Source organism: Pogoniulus pusillus, chromosome Z (assembly GCF_015220805.1).
Source record: "Pogoniulus pusillus isolate bPogPus1 chromosome Z, bPogPus1.pri, whole genome shotgun sequence".
Taxonomy (NCBI): Eukaryota; Metazoa; Chordata; class Aves; order Piciformes; family Lybiidae; genus Pogoniulus; species Pogoniulus pusillus.
The window spans coordinates 3,964,882-3,991,103 of record NC_087309.1 but is presented as its reverse complement, the minus strand read 5'-3'; the positions used below and the strand labels follow the sequence as shown (position 1 = coordinate 3,991,103).

At 47.3% G+C, this 26,222-nt stretch overlaps 1 protein-coding gene across 1 annotated transcript in view; it reads right to left on the bottom strand.

The window, feature by feature from the left end:
* Positions 1-26,222, bottom strand: part of HCN1 (hyperpolarization activated cyclic nucleotide gated potassium channel 1) — a 346,393-nt gene that overhangs the window by 116,130 nt on the left and 204,041 nt on the right. The window contains exon 4 of the mRNA XM_064140084.1: positions 19,266-19,484. Coding sequence (XP_063996154.1) covers positions 19,266-19,484 — 219 coding nt within the window. The remainder of the gene's footprint in view (positions 1-19,265; positions 19,485-26,222) is intronic.

Here is a 26,222-nt window from a genome sequence, read left to right as displayed (position 1 = left end):
GGAGGGGTTGGGCTCTTCTCCCAGGTACCAACAATAGAACAAGGGGACACAGACTCAAGTTGTGCTGGGGCAGGTCTAGGCTGGATGTTAGGAGGAAGTTGTTGTCAGAGAGAGTGATTGGCATTGGAATGGCCTGCCCAGGGAGGTGGTGGAGGCACTGTCCCTGGGGGTCTTCAAGAAAAGACTGGCTGAGGCACTTAGTGCCATGGTCTGGTTGACTGGCTAGGGCTGGGTGCTAGGTTGGCCTGGATGATCTTGGAGGTCTCTTCCAACCTGGTTGATACTATGATTCTATGATTCTATGTCTTCACAACACATCAATGTTTTTTAAAGCTCCACAGACAAGGAAGTACTACTTGGAGTATCCCTAATGAAATACGATGCTAATTTCTGAGAGACACAGGATATTGCTGTGACTAAAATCCTTTGTCACCCAGACAAGCATGTTGGAAGTTGCACAGGATGTAAATGCTGAACCCTGTTTTAAGCAGCAGTATGACTCAAGCATGGGTGTGACACAGAAAGCCAGGCCACTCCAGTGGAGAATCACCTCCTGCTGCTGTAGCTAGAGACCACTGATTTTCTCAGACTGCAGCAGGACTGTTCTCTACTCCGCTCATAACTCCACTGCAAACTTAAATATCACATGCAATGGGGCATACAACTAATATTAATGGATGTGCCAGACTAAAATGTTTTCATTACTCACTGTTATCCTGCTTTATCAACATTTTGCCAAGTAATTCCAAGACTGCACCCTCCCTTGGTAAGCTCTTGTTTTCTTGGCCTGGGTGACAGGGCATCATTCAAAAAACAGAGCTTTTCTTTTTCCTGGCTTGGCAAAACTGTTAGAAGGTTCAGATGAAAATCCTTTCTTCTCTAAACCATAGAATCAGAGATTCCACCAGGTTAGAGGAGAGCTCCAAGATCATCCAGTCCAACCTAGCACCCAGCACTGTCTAATCAACCAGACCATGGCACTAAGTGCCTCAGCCAGGCTTTGCTTTAACATCTCCAGGGATTGTGACTCCACCACCTCCCTGGGCAGCCCATTCCAATGCCAATCACTCTCTCTGGCAGGAACTTCCTCCTAACATCCAGCCTAGACCTCCCCTGCCACAACTTGAGACTGTGTCCCCTTGTCCTCTTGCTGCTTGCCTGGCAGAAGAGCTCAACCTCACCTGGCTACAGCCTCCCTTCAGGTAGTTGTAGACAGCAATGAGCTGTGCCCTGAGCCTCCTCTTCTGCAGGCTGCACACCCCCAGCTCCCTCAGCCTCTCCTCACAGGGCTGTGCTCCAGGCCCCTCACCAGCCTTGCTGCCCTTCTCTGGACACCTTCCAGCACCTCAACATCTCTCTGCATTGGAGGAGCCCAGAACTGGGCACAGCACTCAAGGTGTGGCCTGAGCAGTGCTGAGTACAGGGCAAGAAGAACCTCCCTTGTCCTACTGGCCACACTGCTCCTGATGCAGGCCAGGATGCCATTGGCTCTCTTGGCCACCTGGGCACACTGCTGCCTCATCTTCAGCCTACTCTCTATCAGTACCCCCAGGTCCCTCTCTGCCTGGCTGCTCTCAGCCACTCAGTCCCCAGCCTGTAGTGCTGCTTGGGGTTGTTGCAGCCAAAGTGCAGAACCCTGCACTTGGCCTTGTTCAATCTCATCCCATTGGCCTCTGCCCACCCATCCAGCCTGTCTAGGTCCCTCTGCAGAGCTCTCCTACCCTCCAAAAGAGCAACAAAAAACACCAGACAATAGTTTCTGTGGAGGACTCTGAGGAAAAGGAGACCAAATGTTTCTCTGCCAGATACAGAAGGACTGATTGTCCCCTTGGATTTGGCTGTGCTACGACCACACTTCAACTGTTATGTTCAGTTTTGGGGCACCACAACACAAGAGAGATGTGGAGGTACTGGAGTGGGTCCAGAGGCGGGCAACAAAGTTGAGGAAGTGGCCTGGACAATATGTCTTATGAAGCATGATTGAGGGAACTGGGGATGTTAGTGTGGTGGAGGGGCAGCAGCCCCAAAACTGAGGCCTCCCTATGCCTCCACATGCCTGGACATGTTTTGTTGCCTCGACCCATGGCAGTAAACAGGTTGTGTAACACACACACACACACAGCCTGTGTACCCCTGGGGTCTGCCCAGGTGATCTCCTATTGGGAGGGTCCAAGCAAACAGCTACTGCCTATTAAGGTAAGGTTTGGCTTACTGCCAGCCTGATTGGTCACTTTAGATGGCCAAATGAGCCACGAACCTCGGCCAGAGTATATAAAGAGGGGTGCAAAGGAGTACCATGTGTTCAGAGTGTTCAGAGAGTTCAGAGAGTTCAGAGTGTTCAGAGGTTGAAGCTCAGCTCTCTGATCCACATAGCAGCACAGACCTGCTTGCATGGCCTAGACACAGGATCAGGCCTTACTCTCTTGCAAACATTACTGAGGCTCAGCCCTCCTGCATTGATCTCAAGGCGCAGTTAAGCTGTCTGTGAACCCTTTGAGCAGCAGAGCGCCTGCACGCCTGCACTTCATACATATATGGGGAGCTGAGAGCCCCTGCCTAAGCCTAGAGCAGCTGCACACACTGGCTGCTATCCTGCATTTATCTACGGAGCTCAAGTCTCCCTGCAGCATGGCACACTGCTTGCCTGGCATATACTGCTTATCAGCTGTCCTGTAAGCCTGGAGAATTCTAGGCCCAGCAGACCCTTCCCAGACTGTCTGCAAACCTGCAAACACAGCCTGCTAGCTGTACAGACGACAAATCCTCCTCCTGCACCTGGAAACCCTGCCAGCTGATCATCCCTGGACACAGCATCCAGAAGCAGCAGCACCAAGGCAGACACCACTTCACCCCAGGAGAGAAGGTCAGAGAAATCCTGTTCACCCCAGAGACTGGGAACAATTATCATTGCCCTGCAAGCCAGGACAGATTCCAGCTTCACCAAGACCCGAACACTGGGCACACAATCCTGGGAGGGTAATTAATGATTAATACTTAAGAGCAACACATTTAAGCAAGCTTTAATTCCTTTGTAATATAAGTTACCTCTGTCTTAAGAGCAGACACAGTTTCAGCCCTTGCTGGGCAGACAGTATAGTTGCTAAGAGGCATTAAGCCTAAGGGAATCTTTCTCTCTGTCTATAGTTGTTGATAATTTGATATTTCCATTTAATAATCAATCCCTGTAAATATATCCCAAGCTGTTTTCATAACCTTGCACACAAACAAACCTGATTTCATAGTGGTTGGGGGTGGTACAAATTTGTAAATATTAATTTTAATAAATAATTTTATAAAAAAATTAATACTGCCTCAAATTAATTTCTCACCTCCCCCTAACAGCGAAGGGATAAGAGAAACCCCTCCACGACAGTTAGTGTGAACAAGAGGAGGCTGAGGGGAGACCTCATTGCTGTCTACAGCTGCCTGAAGGGACATTGTGGAGAGGCTGCTGCTGGGCTGTTCTCACAGGGAACTGGAGACAGAACAAGGGCAAATGGCCTCAAGCTGAGGCTGGGGAGGTTTAGATTGGACATTAGGAAGAAGTTTTTTCCTGGAGAGAGTAGTCAGGCAGTGGAATGAGCTGCCCAGGGAGGTGGTGAAGTCACCCACCCTGGATGTGTTTAAGGGGCGTTTGGATGTGGTGCTTGGAGGTATGGTTTAAGGTGAATCTTGTAAAGTGAGGTTATAGGTTGGACTTGGTAACCCTGAGGGGCTTGTTTCTGTGATTCTGTCTGACTATCAAACTGCAAAAGAATCAGAGCAGAGAAGTGAAAGCAGGAGTTAATGTTTTTGCCAAGTAATTTCAGGGTTTGGCAGTGTTGGGGAAGGTTACATCATGCTTTGCTATTTCCCCCAAACCATGAAGGAGCCACATTCTTAAGCATCTTGCAAACAGGCATTCAAGATGCATTCTTGCAGAAGTAAAGGATTAGATTTTCATTTACTAAGTTACACACACTAGTGGCTTTATTAGGGTATTGCTTTTCAGTCAGAGTTGCACACTGATTTTTATAGTCTTGCTTTTAAATCAAAGCACTCCAAAGCCTTTATAAAGCTATTCTGCGTATCTTAGTTACCCACATGATTATGTTTTCAAGGCAGACACACTTTAATTGCTCAAATCTCAAGAAATAAGGTGTGGTTGGGAGAGAACTATGATTTAAGAGTCAGGATAAAAAGAGCCAGTACCTCTTTCTTTCTTCCCTTCCTCCCTAAACAAAGCAAAGAAAAATGGATCTGCACAGCAAGGATTATTTTCTCACCCATAATGTGATATTAGATAATATTGAGTGCTATTTCCTTCTACACCAACAGGACACAAGCACAATCACTCTTGTGCAATTAGGATAATTGCCACCAGTTACAGCTCTGTGGTGTGAATCACAGCATCTCCTCTTGCTAAAAGGTGGTATATTCAAACAGAGAATTGAAAAAGTAAAGTCAGTTCCTTTTTGTTTGTTTCTCTTAAAAAAAATAATCTATTTCATGTGTAGCATTATGGTAATTACTATGGAAAGAAAGCAGATTGTGTGCAAAATCTGTCTCTGATAGAACATCATGCCTTTACAGCTAATTTTACACAGTCATCATGAACATGGCTGAAATGGTTAATGAGCTTGCTCTGCCATTTCCTATGGAAAACTGTTAGAAACCTAATCCATAATGCAAGGCAGCAGAACATTTTATAGGTAAATTACCCACAGCACAGCAATAAATCAAAAGAAAAGACCCATCTGTCATTTTAGAAGCAGTGGGGGTCTATTACAGTTTGGCACAGTTGGGTGGACAGCATCTGGCTTGCACAGTACCTGCTACTGGGAGGAGCCAATAGACTTCTTAGAGATGGAAGGCAAAACCAACCATAGAATCATAGAATCAACCAGCTTGGAAGAGACCTCCAAGATCATCCAGTCCAACCTAGCACCCAGCCCCAGCCAGTCAACCAGACCATGGCACTAAGTGCCTCAGCCAGGCTTTGCTTCAACACCTCCAGGGATGGGGCAACTCCACCACCTCCCTGGGCAGCCCATTCCAATGCCAATCACTCTCTCTGCCAACAACTTCCTCCTAACATCCAGTGAGTAACTTCTGATATTTTTTAATAGGAAGAGAGGGGGAATAGCTTTTACCCTTACTTGTTGCAACAGAATCATAGAATCACAGAATGGTTTAGGTTGGAAAGGACCTCAAAGCTCATCCAGATCCAAGCCCCCACCATAGGCAGGGACACCTCCCACCAGAACAGGTCACTCAAATATGTTGACTCAGTTTCTTTCAAAGTCCTGATTTATTTCTGTGCCTGGAAAAATAATTGGTATACAGAACATTGAATCATAGAATCAAGCAGGTTGGAAGAGACCTCCAAGATCATCCAGTCCAACCTAGCACCCAGCCCTGGCCAATCAACCAGACCATGGCACTAAGTGCCTCATTCTATCTCCAATCTGTTGGAAGGTAGGATCTGCTGTTCCTTCCTGCCTCAAAGCACGGTAAGACTTAAGGTCAAATACCACAAGCATTTGCAGCAGGAATTCAGGTTAACTACAACAAATGCTATTTGATAATGATAATCCAACAGTAAAAGCAAGTGATGGCAGTAGAATCCCTCCTCTGAAACAACAAACATTTTCATGTTCAATGAATAATGCCTCTGTGCCGCCCACACTGGCTCTTGTGACAGCATTTACATATTCATTTATATGCCAGAGGGTTGAGTTCACAATGATCTTAATTATACATCAAAACTTCTAAAGGAATGCAGGCAAATAAAAGACCTAACATCTCTACAAGTGCCTTTGTGTGTGTGTGTGCACATGCTTTTAAATAGCAGTTATGCAGCCTATCAAACAGTGTATCTGGATTATTGTTTCTCTGAGCTGCAGCCATGTGTTTTCTTCCCCTTCAGAGTGTTTGGAGATTCAGTTATACCAAATACCTTTTAATAAATCTGCTTTATTCTAGGCAGTTTACAAGGATCTGAAAGCTCACAGAAGGTAGGAATGCCACATCTATCCATTTGGCAGACTGATCTTTGCCAAAACAGCCTATGGAGGGTAAGATGATTCAGAAGTAATCCATATATCAAGACTTAACAGACCATGACAAGGTCTTGTAATGACAGGACAAGAGGTAATGGTGTTTGAACTGGAAGAGGAGAGATTCAAACTTGATGTTAGGAGGGAGTTCTTTACAATGAGTATGGTGAGACCAGGGAGGCTGTGGCTGCTCCCTTCCTGGAGGTGTTCAAGGCCAGGTTGGATCAAGTCTTGAGTGATCTGTCCTAGTTCGAGGTGTATTTGCCTGTGGCAGGGCATTGGAACTGAATGATCCTTGAGGTCCTTTCCAATCTAAACCATTCTATGATTGTCTAATTATAAGACACCCTGGACTTCCAGATAAAACTACATACCCAAGAGTTATATCCAGCAGAAACCATCTACAGATGCTCTTGCAGGTGGTAACTCTCAGTTCTACCTAAAAACTCTGAGAAAAGTTAGTTTTCTACTTAAAAATGCCAGGATGACTCCAATGTTTTCGATCAGTCAATACTCAATTCCAAAGGTCCAAAATTGTGGGAAACATTTAGTAACTCTGGTACCTGACCACTCATAACACACTTCAAAAATCACTTACTATACAAAAATAGTGTGCTGTGGCAAGGCTAATCAGGATTTCATAGAATCATAGAATCAACCAGGTGGGAAGAGACCTCCAAGATCATTCACTCCAGCCTAGCACCCAGTCCTAGCCAGTCAACCAGACCATGGCACTAAGTGCCTCATCCAGGCTTTGCTTCAACACCTCCAGGCACAGTGACTCCACCACCTCTCTGGGCAGCCCATTCCAATGCCAATCACTCTCTCTGACAACAACTTCCTCCTAACATCCAGCCTAGACCTCCCCTGTCACAACTTGAGACTGTGTCCCCTTGTTCTGCTGCTGGTTCCCTGGCAGAAGAGACCAACCCCACCTGGCTACAGCCTCCCTTCAGGTGGTTGCAGACAGCAATGAGCTCTGCCCTGAGCCTCCTCTGCTGCAGGCTGCACACCCCCAGCTCCCTCGGCCTCTCCTCACAGGGCTGTGCTCCAGGACCCTCTCCAGCTTCATTGCCCTTCTCTGGACACCTTCCAGTATCTTACATCTGTGCAAGCTGATGAGGTTATAATAAAAAAAACCACTTGCAAAACTACAGACTGATAGTCAGGGACAAGATTTGGCTTTATTTCCCCCTCCTCCTTTACTTTTTTTCCTTGGTGAGTGAACACAACCAGAGGAGAGGATGAGCCACCCCATATTCTCCACAGTGAGTGCTTCCTTCGGGTGTTATGTATGCCTTGGCACAACTGCACAGAAATGATAAGATTTATCTGCCAAGTGGCTCACCTTATCCAGCAATCTGAATATGAGACGACTTACTGCTAATACCATTTGCTCTCAGGGAAAGCAGACTATTGTGAAGTTAAGAGGAGGGGTAGAGACCAGCCACAGAGTATTTTTGTGCTACACTAGTTTCAGGATGTTTACAAACCACCAGCAGCATCAGAAAAGCATGAGCTCCAGGTTTGTTAAAACCCACGTGGGCACCACAGAAGGCTACTGTACCTTGAAATCAGCATCAGACCAGATACAAGAATTACCTGCTAAAACTCCAGTATCACAGGCTCACAGGATGTCAGGGGTTGGAAGGGATCCAAAGAGATCATCCAGTCCAACCCCTCTACCACAGCAGGACCACACAATCTAGCTCAGGGCACACAGGAACACATCCAGACAGGCCTTAAAAGGCTCCAGAGAAGGAGACTCCAAAACCTCTCTGGGGAACCTGTGCCAGTGCTCTGTGACCCTTACAGTAAAGAAGTTCGCCCTTGTGTTGAGCTGGAACCTCCTGTGCTGCAGCTTCCATCCATTGCTGCTTGTCCTATCCCAGGGAGCAGTGAGCAGAGCCTGTCCCCCAATTCCTGACCCCCAACCCTCAGAGATTTATAGACATTGTTTAAATCCCCTCTCAGTCTTCTCTTCTCCAGACTGAGCAGCCCCACGTCCTCAGCCTCTCCTCATCAGACACTGCTCCAGCCCCCTCACCATCCTCCTAGCCCTCCCTGCTGGACCTTCTCCAGCAGATCTCTGTCCCTCAAACTGGGGAGCCCAAAACTGAGTGCAGTACTCAAGACGGGGTCTCAGCAGAGCAGAGTAGAGAGGGAGGAGAACCTCACTTGATCTGCTGGACACAGTCTTTCTAACATAGCCCAGGATCCCACTGGCCTCTTGGCCACAAGGGCACATTGCTGTGCCATGGATGTTATCCACTGGCACTCCCAGGTCCCTCTCCACAGGGCTGCTCTCCAGCAGTCACCTCCCAGCCTGTACTGCTGCAGTTTGTTACTTCTGCCCAGGTGCAGGACTCTGCTCTTGTCCTTGTAGAACCTCATCTGGTTCCTCTGTGCCCAGCTGTGTCTGTCCAGGTCTTGCTGGATGGCCACACAGCCTGCAGCTGTCTCAGCCAAGCCTCCCAGCTTGGTGTCATCAGCGAACAGTGGCCTCTGTCTGTCTCTCATCAGTGTCATTGATGAAGATCACCATAGAATCACAGGCTCACAGGACGTTAGGGGTTGGAAAGGACCCAAAGAGATCATCCAGTCCAACCCCCTGCCAGAGCAGGACAATCCTATCTAACACAGATCACAGAGGAACACATCCAGACAGGCCTTGAAAGGCTCCAGAGAAGGAGACCCCACAACCTCTCTGGGCAGCCTGTGCCAGTGCTCTGGGACCCTTACAGTAAAGAAGTTCCCCCTTGTGTTGAGGCAGAACCTCTTTTGCTGCAACTTACACCCATTGCTCCTTGTCCTATCCCAGGGAGCAGTGAGCAGAGCCTGCTCCTGGCAGCCTTCAGATACTTATAAGCATTTATCAAATCCCCCCTAAGTCTTCTCCAGACTAAGCAGCCCCAGGTCCCTCAGCCTCTCCTCATCAGCCATGCCCTCCAGTCCCCTCATCATCCTCCTAGCCCTCTGCTGGACCCTCTCCAGCAGATCCCTGTCCCTCTTCTGCTGGTGAGCCCAAAACTGAACACAGTATTCGAGATGAGGTCTCACCAGGGCAGAGTAGAGATGTTGAACAGCACTGGAGTGGTGTTCAGCTGCCTGTCTAAAGTCCAAAGTCTGTAGTTTGTATTTTGAACACATCCCCTGCCCCCCCAAAAAAAACCAGAAACCACCAAAAATACAAATCAAACCAAACCAACCAACCAAAAAATAAGCCAAAACCAACAAAAAAACCCCAAAAGTAGCAAACATACTTCAAAGGTTCTTACACATGGCATATACATTATATAGGCAACTGAAGCTCTTTATCTGTTTCACTCCATTTCACAGAATCATAGAATTACAGAAGCAGTCAGGGTTGGGAGGGACCACAAGGGTCATCTAGCTCCAGTGCCCCTGCCATGGGCAAGGATACCTCACCCTAGATCAGGCTGGCCAGAACCTCATCTAATCCTCCTCAATAACTCCAGGGATGAGGCTTCCACACCTCCCTGGGCAGCCCGTTCCAGGCTCTCACTACCCTCATGCTGAACAACTTCCTCCTACTATCCAGTCTGAATCTGCCCATTTCTAGCTTTGTTCCATTCTCCCCAGTCTTGGCACTCCCTCAGAGCTTAAAAAGTCCCTCACCAGCTTTCTTGTAGCCCCTTTAAGATACCGAAAGGTCACAAGAAGGTCACCTGGGAGCTTTGTCCTCTCCAGTCTGCACAGTCCCAACTCTTTCGGTCCCTCCTCACAGCAGAGCTGCTGCAGCCCTCTGAGCATCCCTGTAGCCCTTCTCTGGACACCTTCCAGCACATGCACATCCCTCTTGTACCAGGGGCTCCAGAACTGCATGCAGTACTCCAGGTGGGGCCTCAGCAGTGTGGAGCAGAGGGGGAAGATCACTTCCTTTGACCTGCTGGCCACACTGCTGCTCCTGCAGCCCAAGCTTTGGTTGGCTCTCCAGGCTGCAAGTGCACACTGCTGGCTCCTGTATAGCTTCTCATCCACCAGCACCCCCAAGTCCCTCTCCTCAGGGCTGCTCTCCAGCCACTCACTGCCCAGCCTGGAGTTGTGCTTGGCATTGCCTCAACCCAGATGCAGGGTCCTGCACATTTCATCTGACTCTGGACTCTAGCAAGGGCAAGCTGATTAAAAAAAAAGTACTTGTTTTTACATGTACATTTGGCTATTTACATTTAGTTTAACAAAAAAAATCACCAGAAGCTGGCACAAGCCTAATTAAACAACAATGCAGTCCAGAGTTTTCCATAGCTCTTCCTTTCCTATGCATCTGCATCATGACCAGAGTTGTCATTTCCCTGATACTTTACAGATGAGGTACTTACAGATATCTCTTTTCCAGGAAAAGGGTTGGACTTGATGATCTGTGAGGCCTCTTCCAACCCTGATGATACTATGATACTATGATCTCCTAGGCACCAAAGCACTACTGGTAAGAATGTTAAGAACTGGGTGTCTGCCTTGCTCCACTTTCAGTTTAACCATGAAGTGCTTCAACCTTAGGAGAAACATGGAGAAAGCTACTTGCCATGCCTCTTTAGAAAATGAAGAGGCATCAGTGGCATCACACCTTAACCCACTCTGTGGTACAGCCCCTCCAGCAGATCTGCAAATGGCCACTCAGAGTAAGAAGCACAAGGAGGTGGTTCCCCTTCCCAGCTGTCAAGGACAGGACCTCAGCTGTCTCACTGCAGGAGGTGCTGGAGTATGTACCACAGCCTTACAGAGAGGAAGGGAAATGGAAACACACCCTGGCCACTGCTGCCCCAGAGCTGCCTCTTTGAAGTGCATGCTGAGGATCTCTCCATGGACGACTTAGATATCCAAACTAGAGCTGTGAGGGGCAGGCTTAAAAAGCTGATGCAAGGACTTCTGCTGCACAATCTAAAGCTATCCTCCTGCCCTAACTCTATTATTCATTGTGTAAACATTTCTTTGGGGGCTAGGAGTGAAAAATGATCAATCTGTGCTTCAAATCCCAATGCTATCTATGTAAAAACACACAGTGCCACTTACTGAGTCATTTTTACATGATCTTTACATGCAATCATTGCTTTTTCTCTGCAGGAAATTATGTTTAAGGCCTTTTCTCCCTTTGAACTGTCTGATTTAACATATAATGTGCTAAAAGACCATAAATTAAGAGGTAAAATAAAGGAGATGGCCTCTGGGATATGTGAGGCTGATTTCAAACCCAGAACTCCTTGACAACTTTGATAATGATTTAGCATAGAATCATAGAATCAACCAGGTTGGAAGAGACCTCCAAGATCATCCAGTCCAACCTAGCACCCAACCCTAGCCAGTCAACCAGACCATGGCACCAAGTGCCCCAGCCAGGCTTGGCTTCAACACCTCCAGCAACAGTGACTCCACCACCTCCCTGGGCAGCCCATTCCAATGCCAATCATTCTCTCTGACAACAACTTCCTCCTAACATCCAGCCTAGACCTCCCCTGCCACAGCTTGAGACAGTGTCCCCTTGTTCTGTTGCTGGTTGCCTGGGAAAAGAGCCCAACCCCACCTGGCTACAGCCTCCCTTCAGGTAGTTGTAGACAGCAATGAGCTCTGCCCTGAGCCTCCTGTTCTCCAGGCCAAACAACCCCAGATCCCTCAGCCTATCCTCATAAGTTCCTCATGACTGGGACAGAATCCACTACATGGAGATAGTTGTACCCTTCTACCCTTTTATTTCTTATGCTATATAAGTGGTTTAATTCAGTTAGTTTAACACTTCTATGCATGTCCAGAGCAGGGCCAGGAGGATGCTCAGAGGGCTGCAGCAGCTCTGCTGTGAGCACAGACTGAAAGAGTTGTTGCCTACAACTACCTGAAGGGAGGCTGTAGCCAGGTGGGGTTGGTCTCTTCTGCCAGGCAAGCAGCGACAGAACAAGGGGACACAGTCTCAAGCTATGCCAGGGGAGGTCTAGGCTGGATGTTAGGAGGAAGTTGTTGGCAGAGAGAGTGATTGGCATTGGAATGGGCTGCCCAGGGAGGTGGTGGAGGCACCAACCCTGGAGGTGTTCAAGCAAAGCCTGGCTGAGGCACTTAGTGCCATGGTCTGGTTGACTGGCTAGGGCTGGGTAGCTAGGTTGGACTGGATGATCTTGGAGGTCTCTTCCAACCTGCTTGATTCTATGATTCTATGATTCTATTCAGTCTGGAGAAGAGGAGGTTCCCAGATGACCTTCTTGTGGCCTTTTAGGATCTGAAAGGGCCTACAAAAAAGCTGGGGAGGAACTTTTCAGGATATCAGGGAGTGACAGGACTGGGGGGGAATGGAGCAAAGCTGGAGGTGGGGAGAATCAAACTGGACATGAGGAGGAATTTGTTCATCATGAGAGTGGTGACAGGCTGAACTGGGTTGCCCAGGGAGGTGGTTGAGGCCCCATGGCTGGAGGTGTTTAAGGCCAGGCTGGATGAGGCTGTGGCCAGTCTGATCTAGGGTAGGGTGTCCCTGCCCATGGCAGCGGGGCTGGAATTAGATGCTCCTTGTGGTCCCTTCCAACCCTGACTGACTGATTCTGTGATTCCATGATTCTCTTTACTACTTGCAATTAGAAAAGAGCTTTGTGTTTTATTTCTTGTTGTTGTTAACATTGTGCAGCTGTTTCGAGTTGCTTTATCAACAGAGAAAAATCAAGAAGGTAACACAGTGGAAATCAATCTAAAGGTTGCCACCTTATAAAAGCAGTTTGAAACTCTTTATGCTGTGAGGCAATGCATATGCTATGACAAATCTTGCCTCTAGCAGGATGCTGTGACTTTGTTCCTGGTTATTTTATGCCCACGACAGACTCAAACTGAGGATTCATTAACCTGTCTCCAACCAAGATTACTCAAGCACACCCACAGCATCAGGTGAACCTCTTCCTATTGAAGACAGACAAAAATCTAAAGGAAGAAATACTTCACTCATGATTGTGACAAAGTGACCACTCATTTGGCTGCTTTGTTTCAATATTACCTCATGCATATGTATTTATAGTCCTTTCAAATAAATATTGCCTCTGAAAAGGAAAATGTCTTTTGAGACCTAGTGAGCTCTTAGATACTGGAAGATGTCAAAGGTGTTATCACTGGAAGCATCACTTTGATTTATTACACCATACATCTTTGACTTAGCATCAAAGATGGGAAGGAGAGTGTTAAGATGCCACTGACCCATTGACTTACTCAGTCCTTTTTTAAGGTAGTATAGACTGTCAGACTTTCTTACTGAGAGGGGAATATGGATTGAGTGTACCTCACTTGGATGTGTCTTTCCCCTTGCTTGGGCAGTGGCCCTTCACTCACTGATACTCCAAACAGCTCCAGATGAGGGCTTCTCCCATGTAGACAGGATGAAAGAATTGGGGCTGCTCAGCCTGGAGAAGAGAAGGCTCCAGGGAGACCTTATAGCTACAGCTTCAATATCTGAAGGAGACCTATAGGAAGGCTGGGGAAGGGCTGTTTAAAATGGTGTGCAGCAGTAGGATGCAGGGCAACGTTTTTAAATTGGAGCAGGGTAGATTTAGGTGAGATATGGAAACAGAAACAGAGTTGTTTTGGCTGGAAGAGACCTTCAAGATCATTGAGTTCAACCCTTGATCCAGCACTGCCAGGTCAGCACTAAATCATGTCCTTCAGCACCACAACTCCACTGCTTTTAAAAGCCTCCAGGGATGGAGACTCCATCCCTGCCCTGAGCAGCCTGAGATAGGTCTTGACAACAATTTTGGGGAAAAAAAAATGTTCCTCATGTCCAACCTAATTCTTCTCTGGCACAACTGGACAAGGGAGGTTATTCTTCCCCTGTATTCAGCATTGGTCAGGCCACACCTTAAGTACTGTGTCCAGTTCTGGGCTCCTCAATTCAAGAGAGCCATAGACATAAGGAGGAACTTCTTTACAATGTGAGTGGCAAAATACTGGAACAGGCTGACCAGGGATGTGGTTGAGGCTCCATCCCTGGAGACATTCAGCATCAGCTGTGATGTGGCCCTGGGCAGCTAGACCTAGTTGGAGGTGTCCCTGCTCCTCCCTGCAGTGGAGTTGGACATGACCTTTGAGGGTCCGTTCCAAACCAATGCAATCTGTGAATCTAATAGAGGTATTCAATCTGTGATGGATTTTTCCTCTGACAGCATTTCAGCAGGAAAAAAACAACACCTGACCTTCCTCAAAGAGTCTAGAATATACTAATGCATCCTTTTTCTGCAGCATTTCTTGGTGTGTGATTTTACTGTCCATCTTCTGCACTTGACAGCTTATAATCAGTGTTAATTTCCTCTGATAAATGATGCTTTTGGCTCATAACAGTGAACACATGGAGCAATATTTGCTTCTTTACCATACTTTGATTTGTCTCAGCATGCAATGCTTGGCACAGGTCAAATTCTTAGCTGGTGCTCTTAGATGGAGTTGGACATATTTGGCTTAATGAAAGCTCTCTCTTGTCCCCTTGGATTTATTTCTTCCACTTTAAATTTACTCCTGTTCTAATTTCGTGTAGCTAAGCTTTGGGGAGGTTCTGAATGAGGACAATGATTTCACCAAATATGTCACTTTTAGCTGTTTCAGTGTGAAAATGACCAGAACTTTCCTTCTACTCGTTGCATAACATTGATATATTTATGAAATATGGTTGTATTTACACCAAAAAAACACCACCAAAACAAAAACAACAACAGAAGTTCAAAAAAGAGTAGGGATAAGATTTTTGGCATGATGTTATTCACAGAATTGTATAATCAACCAGGTTGGAAGAGACGTCCAACATCATCCAGTCCAACCTAGCACCCAGCCCTAGCCAGTCAACCAGACCATGGCACTAAGTGCCTCAGCCAGGCTTGGCTTGAACACCTCCAGCAACAGTGACTCCACCACCTCCCTGGGCAGCCCATTCCAATGGGAAATCACTCTCTCTGACAACAACTTCCTCCTAACATCCAGCCTAGACCTCCCCTGGCACAACTTGAGACTGTGTTTAGGTGTTTAAGGCCAGGCCGGATGAGGCTGTGGCCAGCCTGATGTAGGATAGGGTGTCCCTGTCTGTAGCAGGGGAGTTGGAACTAGAAGATCCTTGTGGTAGCTTCCAACCCTGACTGATTCTAGGATTCTATGATTCTGTGTGTCCCCTTGTTCTGTTGCTGGTTGCCTGGAGGAAGAGACCAACCTCACCTCCCTTCAGGTAGTTGCAGACTGCAATGAGCTCTGCCCTGAGCCTCCTCTGCTGCAGGCTGCACACCCCCAGCTCCCTCAGCCTCTCCTCACAGGGCTGTGCTCCAGGCCCCTCACCAGCTTCATTGTCCTTCTCTGGACACCTTCCAGCACCTCAACATCTCTCTTGAATTGAGGAGCCCAGAACTGGACACAGCACTCAAGATGTGGCCTGGCCAGTGCTGAGCACAGGAGCAGAAGAACCTCCCTTGTCCTGCTGCCCACACTGCTCCTGAGCCAGCCCAGGATGCCTTTGGCTCTGCTGATCACCTGGGCACACTGCTGCCTCAGCTTCAGCTACTCTCTGCCAGCAGCCTCAGGTCCCTCTCTGCCTGGCTGCTCTCAGCCACTCTGTCCCCAGCCTGTAGTGCTGCTTGGGGTTGTTGTGGCCAAAGTGCAGAACCCTGCACTTGGCCTTGTTCAATCTCATCCTATTGGCCTCTGCCCACCCATCCAGCCTGGCCAGGTCCCTCTGCAGGGCTCTCCTATCCTCCAACAGATACACGCCTGCTCCTAGCTTGGTGTCATCTGCAAACCTATCTACACTAACATTCTCTGTTGGTTAGCAATTCATATTAATGAATTATTTCATTGTTTTCTGCAACTCTTACCAAAGCCAAACTATAAATAGTGACAAGAAGTACATAATCCTACAGATGTAAAACTAAAAGCAGAAGAAAAAAAATCCAAACCCCAATAAATCTCAACCAATCATAGAATCAACCAGGTTGGAAGAGACCTCCAAGATCATCCACCCCAACCTAGCACTCAGCCCCATCCAGCCATCAAGACCATGGCACCCAGTGCCTCATCCAGTCATTTCTTGAAGACTTCAAGGGATGGTGCCTCCACCTCCTCCCTGGGCAGCCCAATCAACCAAAACAGTAAAATAAAACAAAATAAAACTCCCCTAAAATGCTTGGTCTTAGCATTTAAGTCTAAAAAGTTTAAGTCAGTCACAGTTTCCTATTTGTTCCATTTATTCTAATTGCAGGAGGATAAAAAAGGAGAAAGAATGCAGTAGGCAAGCAATTACATTGCTGTATTCACATCCAAGTTCTCAAGGCTATGGCTGTACATTCTACTTACCTTTTACTGAAGTCTCCACTAAGTGAAACACATTTTTATTTGCCAGTAATGAAGAAAACACCCTGCCAAAATGGGTTGCACAAACATGTGTGTGAAATACCCATTTTTATAGTTTGCAGAGTAAAGAAATACATACAGGATCCACTGTATAGAGTATAGAGCTCATCTCATTATCATAGAATCAAGCAGATTGGAAGAGACCTCCAAGATCATCCAGTCCAACCTAGCACCCAGCCATAGCCAGTCAAACAGACCATGGCACTAAGGCTTGGCTTCAACACCTCCAGGCACGGCGACTCCACCACCTCCCTGGGCAGCCCATTCCAATGCTAACCACTCTCTCTGCCAACAACTTCCTCCTAACATCCAGCCTAGACCTCCTCCAGCACAACTTCAGACTAGGTCCCCTTGTTCTGCTGCTGGTTTGCTTGAGGCAAAGTTCTCTTCAACATGTGAGTTGCTACCCTGAGAGCTGTGCAGAGAACACTCTCTCTGACAACAACTTCCTTCCAACATCCAGACTAGACCTCCCCTGGCACAACTTGAGACTGTGTCCCCTTGTTCTGTTGCTGGTTGCCTGGCAGAAGAGACCAACCCCACCTGGCTACTGCCTCCCTTTAGGTCTCCTCCTATGGTCTTGTTGCGATTGGAGCTTAAAACACCTGAATGTAAACTCCTCTTCTCCCATACACTCATTTCCTTCCTCTACCTACTTTCAAAGGAAAAGCACCCCAGTGCTTCTTACCCATTTTCTTGTTTTTCCTTTTCTGTTTTTTTTCTGGCCAAGCAATCTCAGGCCCTTCTACCTCAGCAGATGCCAGGGTCACCCTCTCCTCTGCTTACTACTCTCTGCCAGGTTTCTCCCTCAGGCTTGTGTTACATCACAGTGGGATTTCTGCCCAGTTTGGTTTCTGGACTTTATTATGGACATATGCCAAATACTATTGCTCAGGCTGTGTTTCTCATTTGCTGATATGAACTCTAATTTCACTACTTTGCTCAGCTGATCTCTCTCCTGGCATGGCCTTTCCAGTTCCCTATTTCCTGTAATAACTTATTTTGGCATCTTTTAAGCATGTCAGTAACTCTGCACATCCTCATTGTCCCTCACTGAGGTTCATTCTGATCCCTTCTTCCTTAGGCCACCATACCTTCATCTCCTGGTTTCATAGCTTCATCTACACAGCTGGGTTTTTAAAACAACTGACAGTGCTAATAAGTACTCAGTCAAAAAAGATCCCAGCCTGTATCCATTTAAGTCTTTTGAATTCCAGTCACACCTATGAGGAATTAAACAGCATTTCTCTTCTTGCATCATAAAGAAGACTCTTCTACTAAACTGTCTTTACTTTTCTACTCTTTGGCCACCATTTCTTTTGTCCATGGATTAACATGTAAATGATACCATTAAGAACAAAGACTTCTGAACACCTCTCCAATCTACCTCTGTAGAGGCAGTTTCAAACAAAACCGATTTGGTCTAGCCCTCATTTAAAGGCCATTTTCCTTAGACCCCTTTAAGGTGATACACCCAAACTACAATTCAAAGGAATGATAGAAAATAGGAGAGGCATGCCCAGGCTGCCAAAGACTCTTGTTCAAGCTACTTAGATCAAGTACCCACAGAGAGTAGCACAAGGGTACAAAGCACAGTCTGTACCATGGGATGGAGTTCTTACAGAAGAGTTTAAATATCACACCTAAGATTTCATTCAATGCATGTGACACATAGAACCTTCTGCTCCCTGGGAAAAACAAGTTCATACAGGAATACGTGGAGGTTATGGAGTGTTCTGAATTCCTTCAGTGAAATCTGCCACAGGATTCAGATGTCACTAGATAATTATTATTATATTACTGGTCCCTCAGAGATCAGTCCTGGGACCAGTCCTGTTCAATATCACTGTGGGTGAAACGGACAGAGGCACTGAGTGCAGCCTCAGCAAGTTTGCTGCCCACACCAAGCTGTGTGGTGCAGCAGCCAGGCTGGAGGGCAGGGATCCATTCAGAAGGAGCTGGACAGGCTGCAGAGGTGGGCACAAGCCAAGCTCAGGAGGTTCAACAAGTGCAAGGTCCTGCAGCTGGGTTGAGGCAATGACAAGCATATCTCCAGGCTGGGCAGTGAGTGGCTGGAGAGCAGCCCTGAGGAGAGGGAACTGGGGGTACTGCTGGATGAGAAGCTCAGCATGAGACAGCAGTGTGCACTTGCAGCCCAGAAAGCCAACCAGTGCCTGGGCTGCAGCAGAATAAGTGTGGCCAGCAGGGCCAGGGAGGTGACTTGCCTCTCTGCTGTGCTCTGCTGAGACCCCACCTGGAGTACTGCATCCAGCTCTGGAGCCCCCATTACAAGAGGGCTGTGGAGATGCTGGAGCATGTCCAGAGCAGGGCCAGGAGGATGCTCAGAGGGCTGCAGCAGCTCTGCTGTGAGTACAGACTGAAAGAGTTGGGGCTGTGCAGGCTGGAGAAGAGGAGGCTCCCAGGTGACCTTCTTATGGCCTTTTAGGATCTGAAGGGGGCTACAAAAAAACTGGGGAGGGACTTTTTAGGCTCTCATGGAGTGACAGGACTGGGGGGATTGGAGCAAAGAGGGATGTGGGGAAAGTCAGAGTGGCTGTGAGGAGGAAGTTGTTGAGCATGAGAGTGGTGAGAGGCTGGAATGGGTTGCCCAGGGAGGTGGTTGAGGCCCCATGGCTGGAGGTGTTTCAGGCCAGGCTGGCTGAGGCTGTGTGCAACCTGCTCTAGTTTAGGGTGTCCCTGCCCATGGCAGGGCTGGCTGGAACTAGATGATCCTTGTGGTCCTTTCCAATCGTGATTCATTCTATGATCCTGTGATTTCATGCCTATTTTCCCAGTCTTTCCCACAGTTCAAACACCCCATTCATCTGCTCCAAAATGTAAGGAGTCATAGCAAAAATGAGTTACCTTCTCTTGGTATTGTCGCCGTGAGGAATCCAGAGACTGAATGAGGGCAGTGGCATGGCCAACAAACATGGCATAACAGGTTGCTCCCACGATCATACTCAGCATGGTTATCCAGAGGTCAGACATGCTGACAGGGGCACGGGCTCCATACCCAATGCAAAGCATGTGGCTCATGGCTTTGAAGAGTGCATAAGAGTACTGCTTTCCCCAGGAATCGTTCTGCAAGAAAAGAGACAAGTGACTGAGCCAGCAAGCAGCTGAAGGGAAAAATACTTCTGCACCTGTACTGTGGGGCCCTGCATTACTGGCTTGGAAAGACCTGACTAGCCATGCATCCTCTCTGCATAAGAAGAGATATTCCTTCTACATTAACTGTTAGGGAGAAAAAGCACCAATGATTCTGCCAGATAATACTTTGCACAGTGAGATGAAATAAAACTATGTAATTGTGATATTGTATCCTTAAAGGTAGATGGGGAAACAGGCAGTTTAACCCATTTTACTGTGTGTTACAGTGTTAGCCTAATTATAAGGGGAGTAATGATTGACTTTATTTTACAGCCCATGGCAGAGGGATTAGAAATGCAGACTCAGGAAGGACAAGAAGGTAGCATTTTCTTCAATATGTATGAATATAATCTTAAAGCCCCATTTCAGAGTTGTCCATTTTAACAGAAAAATCAGACTTCATCTTGTTGGCTGTTTCAGTTCCCAAAAGCATGAAGAAGAACAAATAAGAAGGAAGAAGAAAGAAGAAGAAAGAAGAAGAAAGGAGAAGGAGAAAGGAAAAGAAGAAAGGAGAAGGAGAAAGGAGAAGGAGAAAAGAGTGTTACTTAGAAGCACAGAATCAGCCAGGTTGGAAGAGACCTCCAAGATCATCCAATCCAACCTAGCACCCAGCCCTAGACAATCAACCAGATCATGCCACTAAATGCTTGAACACCTCCAGGGACAAAGACTCCACCACCTCCCTGGGCAGCCCATTCCAATGCCAATCACTCTCTCTGCCAACAACTTCCTCCCAATATTCAGCCTAGACCTCCCCTGGCACAGCTTGAGACTGTGTCCCCTTGTTCTGTTGCTGGTTGCCTGTCAGAAGAACCTGACCCCACCTGGCTACAGCCTCCCTTGTTTTTTTTTCTCTTTTAACATTGTGTTGATACCAGAACCACCTCAGTCAAAAAGCATTCTGTTCATGCTGCAGTCACAGAAAACCCACGTTCACAGCTGCTCTCTGGGAAAGACAGCTCAGAAGAAAAATATCTGGATCCTGCACGTCTACAGTGCAACTCCTCCCTCCCCATTCTCTCCAGGAGACAATGAATTGCAAAAGTGCCCTCAGCATCCTCCCTTTTGCTTTACATAGGGACAGTCAAAGAGGCTGTTCCCAGACAAAAGCAGATACTTTATCACATTCCAACAAGCTCTGTGACTCCTTCTCTGATTTTTCTACTTTCCTTGCCAGAGAAATTAAAACAAATTGTGTTTGGAGGCACAGAGCATAGATGAGAAAACACAGCATTTATCAAAAAGACCTGAGGAAAAAATCAGAAATAAAGAACTTAGGAAGAAGAACGAGGATGGCATTAGTAAGATCAAGCAGCTAATCCAGTTCAGTGCTGTGAGAGTCTAAATCATCTCTCCCTTGCCCATCAACAAAGATAGAGATTGCCTTTGTTAACCTCCCAGGCTCAGAAAAGATGCTTGGCTGAAAGCTCAGGGATGCAAATCAACAGACAGTGACTTCGTGGAAATGTCTGGACCTCAGCCTGGCTTCAATGCCTAGGATATGTACACCTCATGTCAGCTACCCCAAAGAGAAAAGGCTTACTTATATTCAGGGTATGGATGGGTACAGCGCAGGGAGGGGTGGTGCTGCCGCCGGGCCCCTGTGAATGCACAGATACACAGGAAGATTCCCTAGGGAGCTGCACCTGGACACCCATCTAAAAACCTGCATAAAAAGACATGAGCAGTGCCTGCCAAAGGGTGGACCTCCACCAGAGCACCACCAGAGCTGCACATCCACCAGAAGAACTCCTGACGAACTCCACAGAAGAACATCCTTGGGCCACATACACATCTCTCTCTCCCCCCAATCTGTGCCTGATGGTAATACAATCCCTGCTCCTTTCCTTCTCTGCTTCTTCTCTTTTTCTCCATTGTCCTCTCTCTCCCCCCTTCTCTCTCTCTCTCTCCCTCTGTTTTAGCCAGCTTTAGCCTTTAATAAATAGTTTTGTGGTGATATATTGTCTTGCTTGCACCTTAATTTCACAATATGGAAATCTATAAGAACAGATCTTGCTCCTTTGCACAGAGATATTGTTAATTTCTGTTCTCTGGACCTTAACAAGTGCCAAGGCCAAAAATAATAATCCTGTTAACATAAATGAATCTCTAAATCAGCAGTAGCATTTATGTGTAAAAAATGCACATGAAACATCAATATTTGTGTCTCTCTTCCACCCATACAGACTTTGCTTCTCAAAGAGCTTCGGTCTTGCTATTCTGCTGTTTAAATACCAAGGTTATTATCTACTCATGTGATTTTCTCCTATTCATATGCTTTTTCTAGAGCTTATTAAAATGCTTTTACCACTGTGAGGTCCTGCACCTGGGTGGGCACAATCCCAAGCACAACTCCTACTTTGTTGGGTGGAGAATGGCTGAGAGCAGCCCTGAGGAAAAGGACCTGGGGGTCTGGGGTGATGAGAAGCTCAACAAGAGCCTGCAGGGTGAGTGAAGCCCAGACACAACCCTGTGCTGGGCTGCAGCAAGAGCAGTGTGGGCAGCAGGGCTAGGGAGGGGATTCTGCCCCTTGGGTCTGCTCTCCTCACACCCCACCTGCAGTCCTGGGGGCAGCTCTGCAGCCCCCAGCAGAAGAAGGACATGGAACTGTTGGAGGCAGTCCAGAGGAGGCCACAAAGATACTCAGAAGGCTGCAGCTGCTCTGCTCTGAGGACAGGCTGAGAGAGTTGTGGCTCTGCAGCCTGGAGAAGAGAAGGTTTCCAGAAGAACTTGGAGTGGCCTTCCAGTATCTGAAGGGGGCTACTGGAGTGTTGGGGAGGGACTGTTGATAAGGTCTTGTAAGGACAGGACACAGGGAAATGGGTTTAAAATGGCAGAGGGAAGACTCAAATTAGAAGTTAGGAAGTTGTTTGCAGCGAGGGTGGTGAGACACTGGCACAGGTTGCCCAGGGAGGTTGTGGCTGCTCCCTCCCTGGAGGTGTTCAAGGCCAGGCTGGATGAGGCCCTGAGTGACCTGTTCTGGTGGGAAGTGTCCCTGCCTATGGCAGGAGGTTGGAACTGGCAGAACTTTGAGGTCCCTTCCAACTTAATCCATTCTGACTCCATGGTTCCACGATCTTATACTAGCTAAAGCAACTGACAACAGGAAATAAGCTAATGATTATTTTGTATTCACTAATACCATAACCCACAAATTAATGGCTCCTCTGTATTTACACTTGTTACATTCTAAGTTAAAGCTTTTCCACATTTCTGAGCTGCTCCTATCTTCAGAAGCAAAAATGTGTGTTGTAAAGGCTGCTAAGGAAAAGGTTTTCAATGTCTGCAGCTGGAGGAAGAAAGCCTGGCTGAGGCACTTAGTGCCATGGTCTGGTTGACTGGACAGGGCTGGGTGCTAGGATGGACTGGATGATATTGGAGGTCTCTTCCAACCTGGTTGATTCCATGAATATTTATCTTACATTGCTGGGTACCAGGTGGGTTTCAGTGAGCAATGAGGAAACCACTTTCCTTTATTTTTGTGGCTTTACAAAGTAACTCAAAAAATCAAAGAACTGAAGAAGCTTTACTGGGAATTCTTTAGTTCAAGATTCACATACTCAGGTGTAGCATGAGACCTTCTTGCCACCTGGGTCAGTGGAGGTATTTTAATGCAAGTTTCCTCTACCTCAGAGAAGCATGCAGCAATCAAAGTATGGTCTACCTTTTCAGGAAAGACTTGGAGGGGTGGTCCTGTATATTAGGGAAGCTCCTGAAGCCACAGAACTTGAGGCTAATGATGAGTGGAGTGTCTATGGGCAAAAACCAGAGGGCAGGCCAAGAAGACTGACACACTGGTTGGAGTCAGCCACAGGCCACCCAACCAGGCAGAGGAGGTGGATGTATTATTCTATGAACAACTGGAGGATGTCTCAAGATTGTCAGCCCTTGCTCTTGTAGGCAACTTCAGCCTGCCAGGTATCTGCTGGGAACTTAACACAGCAGAGAGAAGGCAGCCTAGAAGGTTGTTAGAGAGGATGAAGGATAGCTTATTGACACAGCTGCTGTGTCAGGAGAGAGCCTCTGCTCACCCTGCTGCGTCCATATAGAAATAGGCTGGTGGGAGATAAGGTGGCCAGAGGCTCAGGTGCTGCCTACAACTACCTCAAGGGAGGCTGTAGCCAGGTGGGGGTTGGTCTGTTCTCCCAGGCAACCAGCAACAGAACAAGGGGACACAGTCTCAAGTTGTGCTGGTGGAAGTCCAGGCTGGATGTTAGGAGGAAATTCTTGAGAGAGAGAGTGATTGGCATTGGAATGGGCTGCCTATATAGATTATATTGGGGAAACAATATGTCGTGCCAGGGCAGGTCTAGGCTGGATGTCAGGAGGAAGTTGTTGGCAGAGAGAGTGACTGGCACTGGAATGGGCTGCCCAGGGAGGTTGTGGAGTCCCTATCCTTGGAGGTGTTGAAGCAAAGCCTGGCTGAGGCACTTAGTGCCATGGTCTAGTTGACTGGCTAGGGCTGGGTGCTAGGTTGGTCTGGATGAGCTTGGAGCTCTCTTCTAACCTGGCTGATTCTATGATTCTGTGATTCCAAGTGCCTCATCCAGTCTTTTCTTCATCCAAATGCAACTCCTGCATAGTGATAATTATGTGTATTAGAATGCAACAGATTTATCCTCAGCTGACTGAACTGTGTAATAACAACCTACCTGTGCTTATGTTTTGGAACATTCCTGATGCAAGAGAGAAACATTTTTTAATTCATCTTGAATTTCTCTAAGAATTATTTTGCAGACAACACTTTCTGGTGCTTTTTTTGTTCCTTTTCCTGAACAATAAGCTGGTTCCTGTACAATCAGTTGCAAACATTGGTCTCTTCAGCTTCTGAAGGAATCTGTTTTGAGGATGCTGCTGAACAAATACCATGTGGAGAGTAGAAGCTTCAACACCATAACTTGCATTGCCCAGTGGTTTAACCTCTATGTATCACTTTAAAGGAAGGTTGGGTCTAATGTCAAAACCTCTATGTCACATACCGCAGTATCACACAGTATCACAGTATCACCAAGGTTGGAAGAGACCTCACAGATCATCAAGTCCAACCCTTTACCACAGAGCTCAAGACCAGACCATGGCACCAAGTGCCAGGTCCAGTCCTGCCTTGAACAGCTCCAGGGACGGCGACTCCATCACCTCCCCAGGCAGCCCATTCCAGTGTCCAATGACTCTCTCAGGGAAGAACTTTCTCCTCACCTCCAGCCTAAATCTCCCCTGGCACGGCTTGAGGCTGTGTCCTCTCGTTCTGGTGCTGGCCACCTGAGAGAAGAGAGCAACCTCCCCCTGGCCACAACCTCCCCTCAGGTAGTTGTAGACAGCAATAAGGTCTCCCCTGAGCCTCCTCTTCTCCAGGCTAACCAATCCCAGCTCCCTCAGCCTCTCCTCGTAGGGCTGTGCTCAAGGCCTCTCCCCAGCCTCGTCGCCCTTCTCTGGACACGCTCAAGCATCTCAATGTCCCTCCTAAACTGGGGGGCCCAGAACTGAACACAGCACTCAAGGTGTGGTCTAACCAGTGCAGAGTACAGGGGCAGAATGACCTCCCTGCTCCTGCTGGCCACACCATTCCTGATGCTACCAACATCACTATAAGAAACAGTTACCTCATTATTTTGTGTAACCTAAGGGTTTGGTTGGGTAAGCTCTTAACTTGTTTTCCATGCAGGGAATTTCCACAACCCCATTCCAATGCACCGCTTTTTATCTGCACAGAAGTATGGAGTAGGCATTCCCTTGCTGCTACCTTACAGAGATGTAATTTCTTTTTAAAAAAGGAAGAAGCATTTTTTTGCACCTGCAGTGTAAGGAGGTTTTTTGGTTTTTTTGGTTGGTTTTGGGTTTTCTCACACAGCATGTCCACAGATAATATCCCTAAGTTAAGGAAAGTCCATTATAAGAAATAAAGAATCCTGTCTTGGCACAGTCAGTTTTTCTGTAGTAAGGTCATACGTGTGTAAAAACGTGTTAAATGTGTCCCTAAATTGTCACAGAATCACAGAATCAAGCAGGTTGGAAGAGATCTCCAAGATCATCTAGTCCAACCTAGCACCCAGCCCTGGCCAACAACCAGACCATGGCACTAAATGCCTCAGCCAGGCTTGGCTTCAACACCTCCAGGCACAGCCACTCCACCACCTCCCTGGGCAGCCCATTCCAATGCCAATCACTCTTTTGAGTGAAGCTGAAGGATTAAGTCAGCCACAGCATCCCTTTACTCACTCTAGCTTTTATTTCTTGGGTTGTTGTGTTTTCCCTCTTGCTGGTTACTTTTTGCCAGTGAAGGATATACTGGTGCTATCATGGAAATATGAGAGACAGAAAAGTGGATTCATCTCTTATGGACTACTTCTTGGCACAGTTAACAGACTACAAGTACACTGCTACCAAAAGGAGCCTTGAGTGTACCCTACTGATTACAGACAAGGATTGCTTCATTTTCAGCCAAAATTTGTACAGAAAATGCTACAGCAAATATAATCTATGCAGAGTTAGAGGAGATCTCCAAGATCATCCAGTCCAACCTAGCACCCAGCCCTAGCCAATCAACCAGAACATGGCACTAAGTGCCCCAGCCAGGTTTTGCTTCAACACCTCCAAGGACAGGGACTCCACCACCTCCCTGGGCAGCCCATTCCAATGCCAATCACTCTCTCTGCCAACAACTTCCTCCTA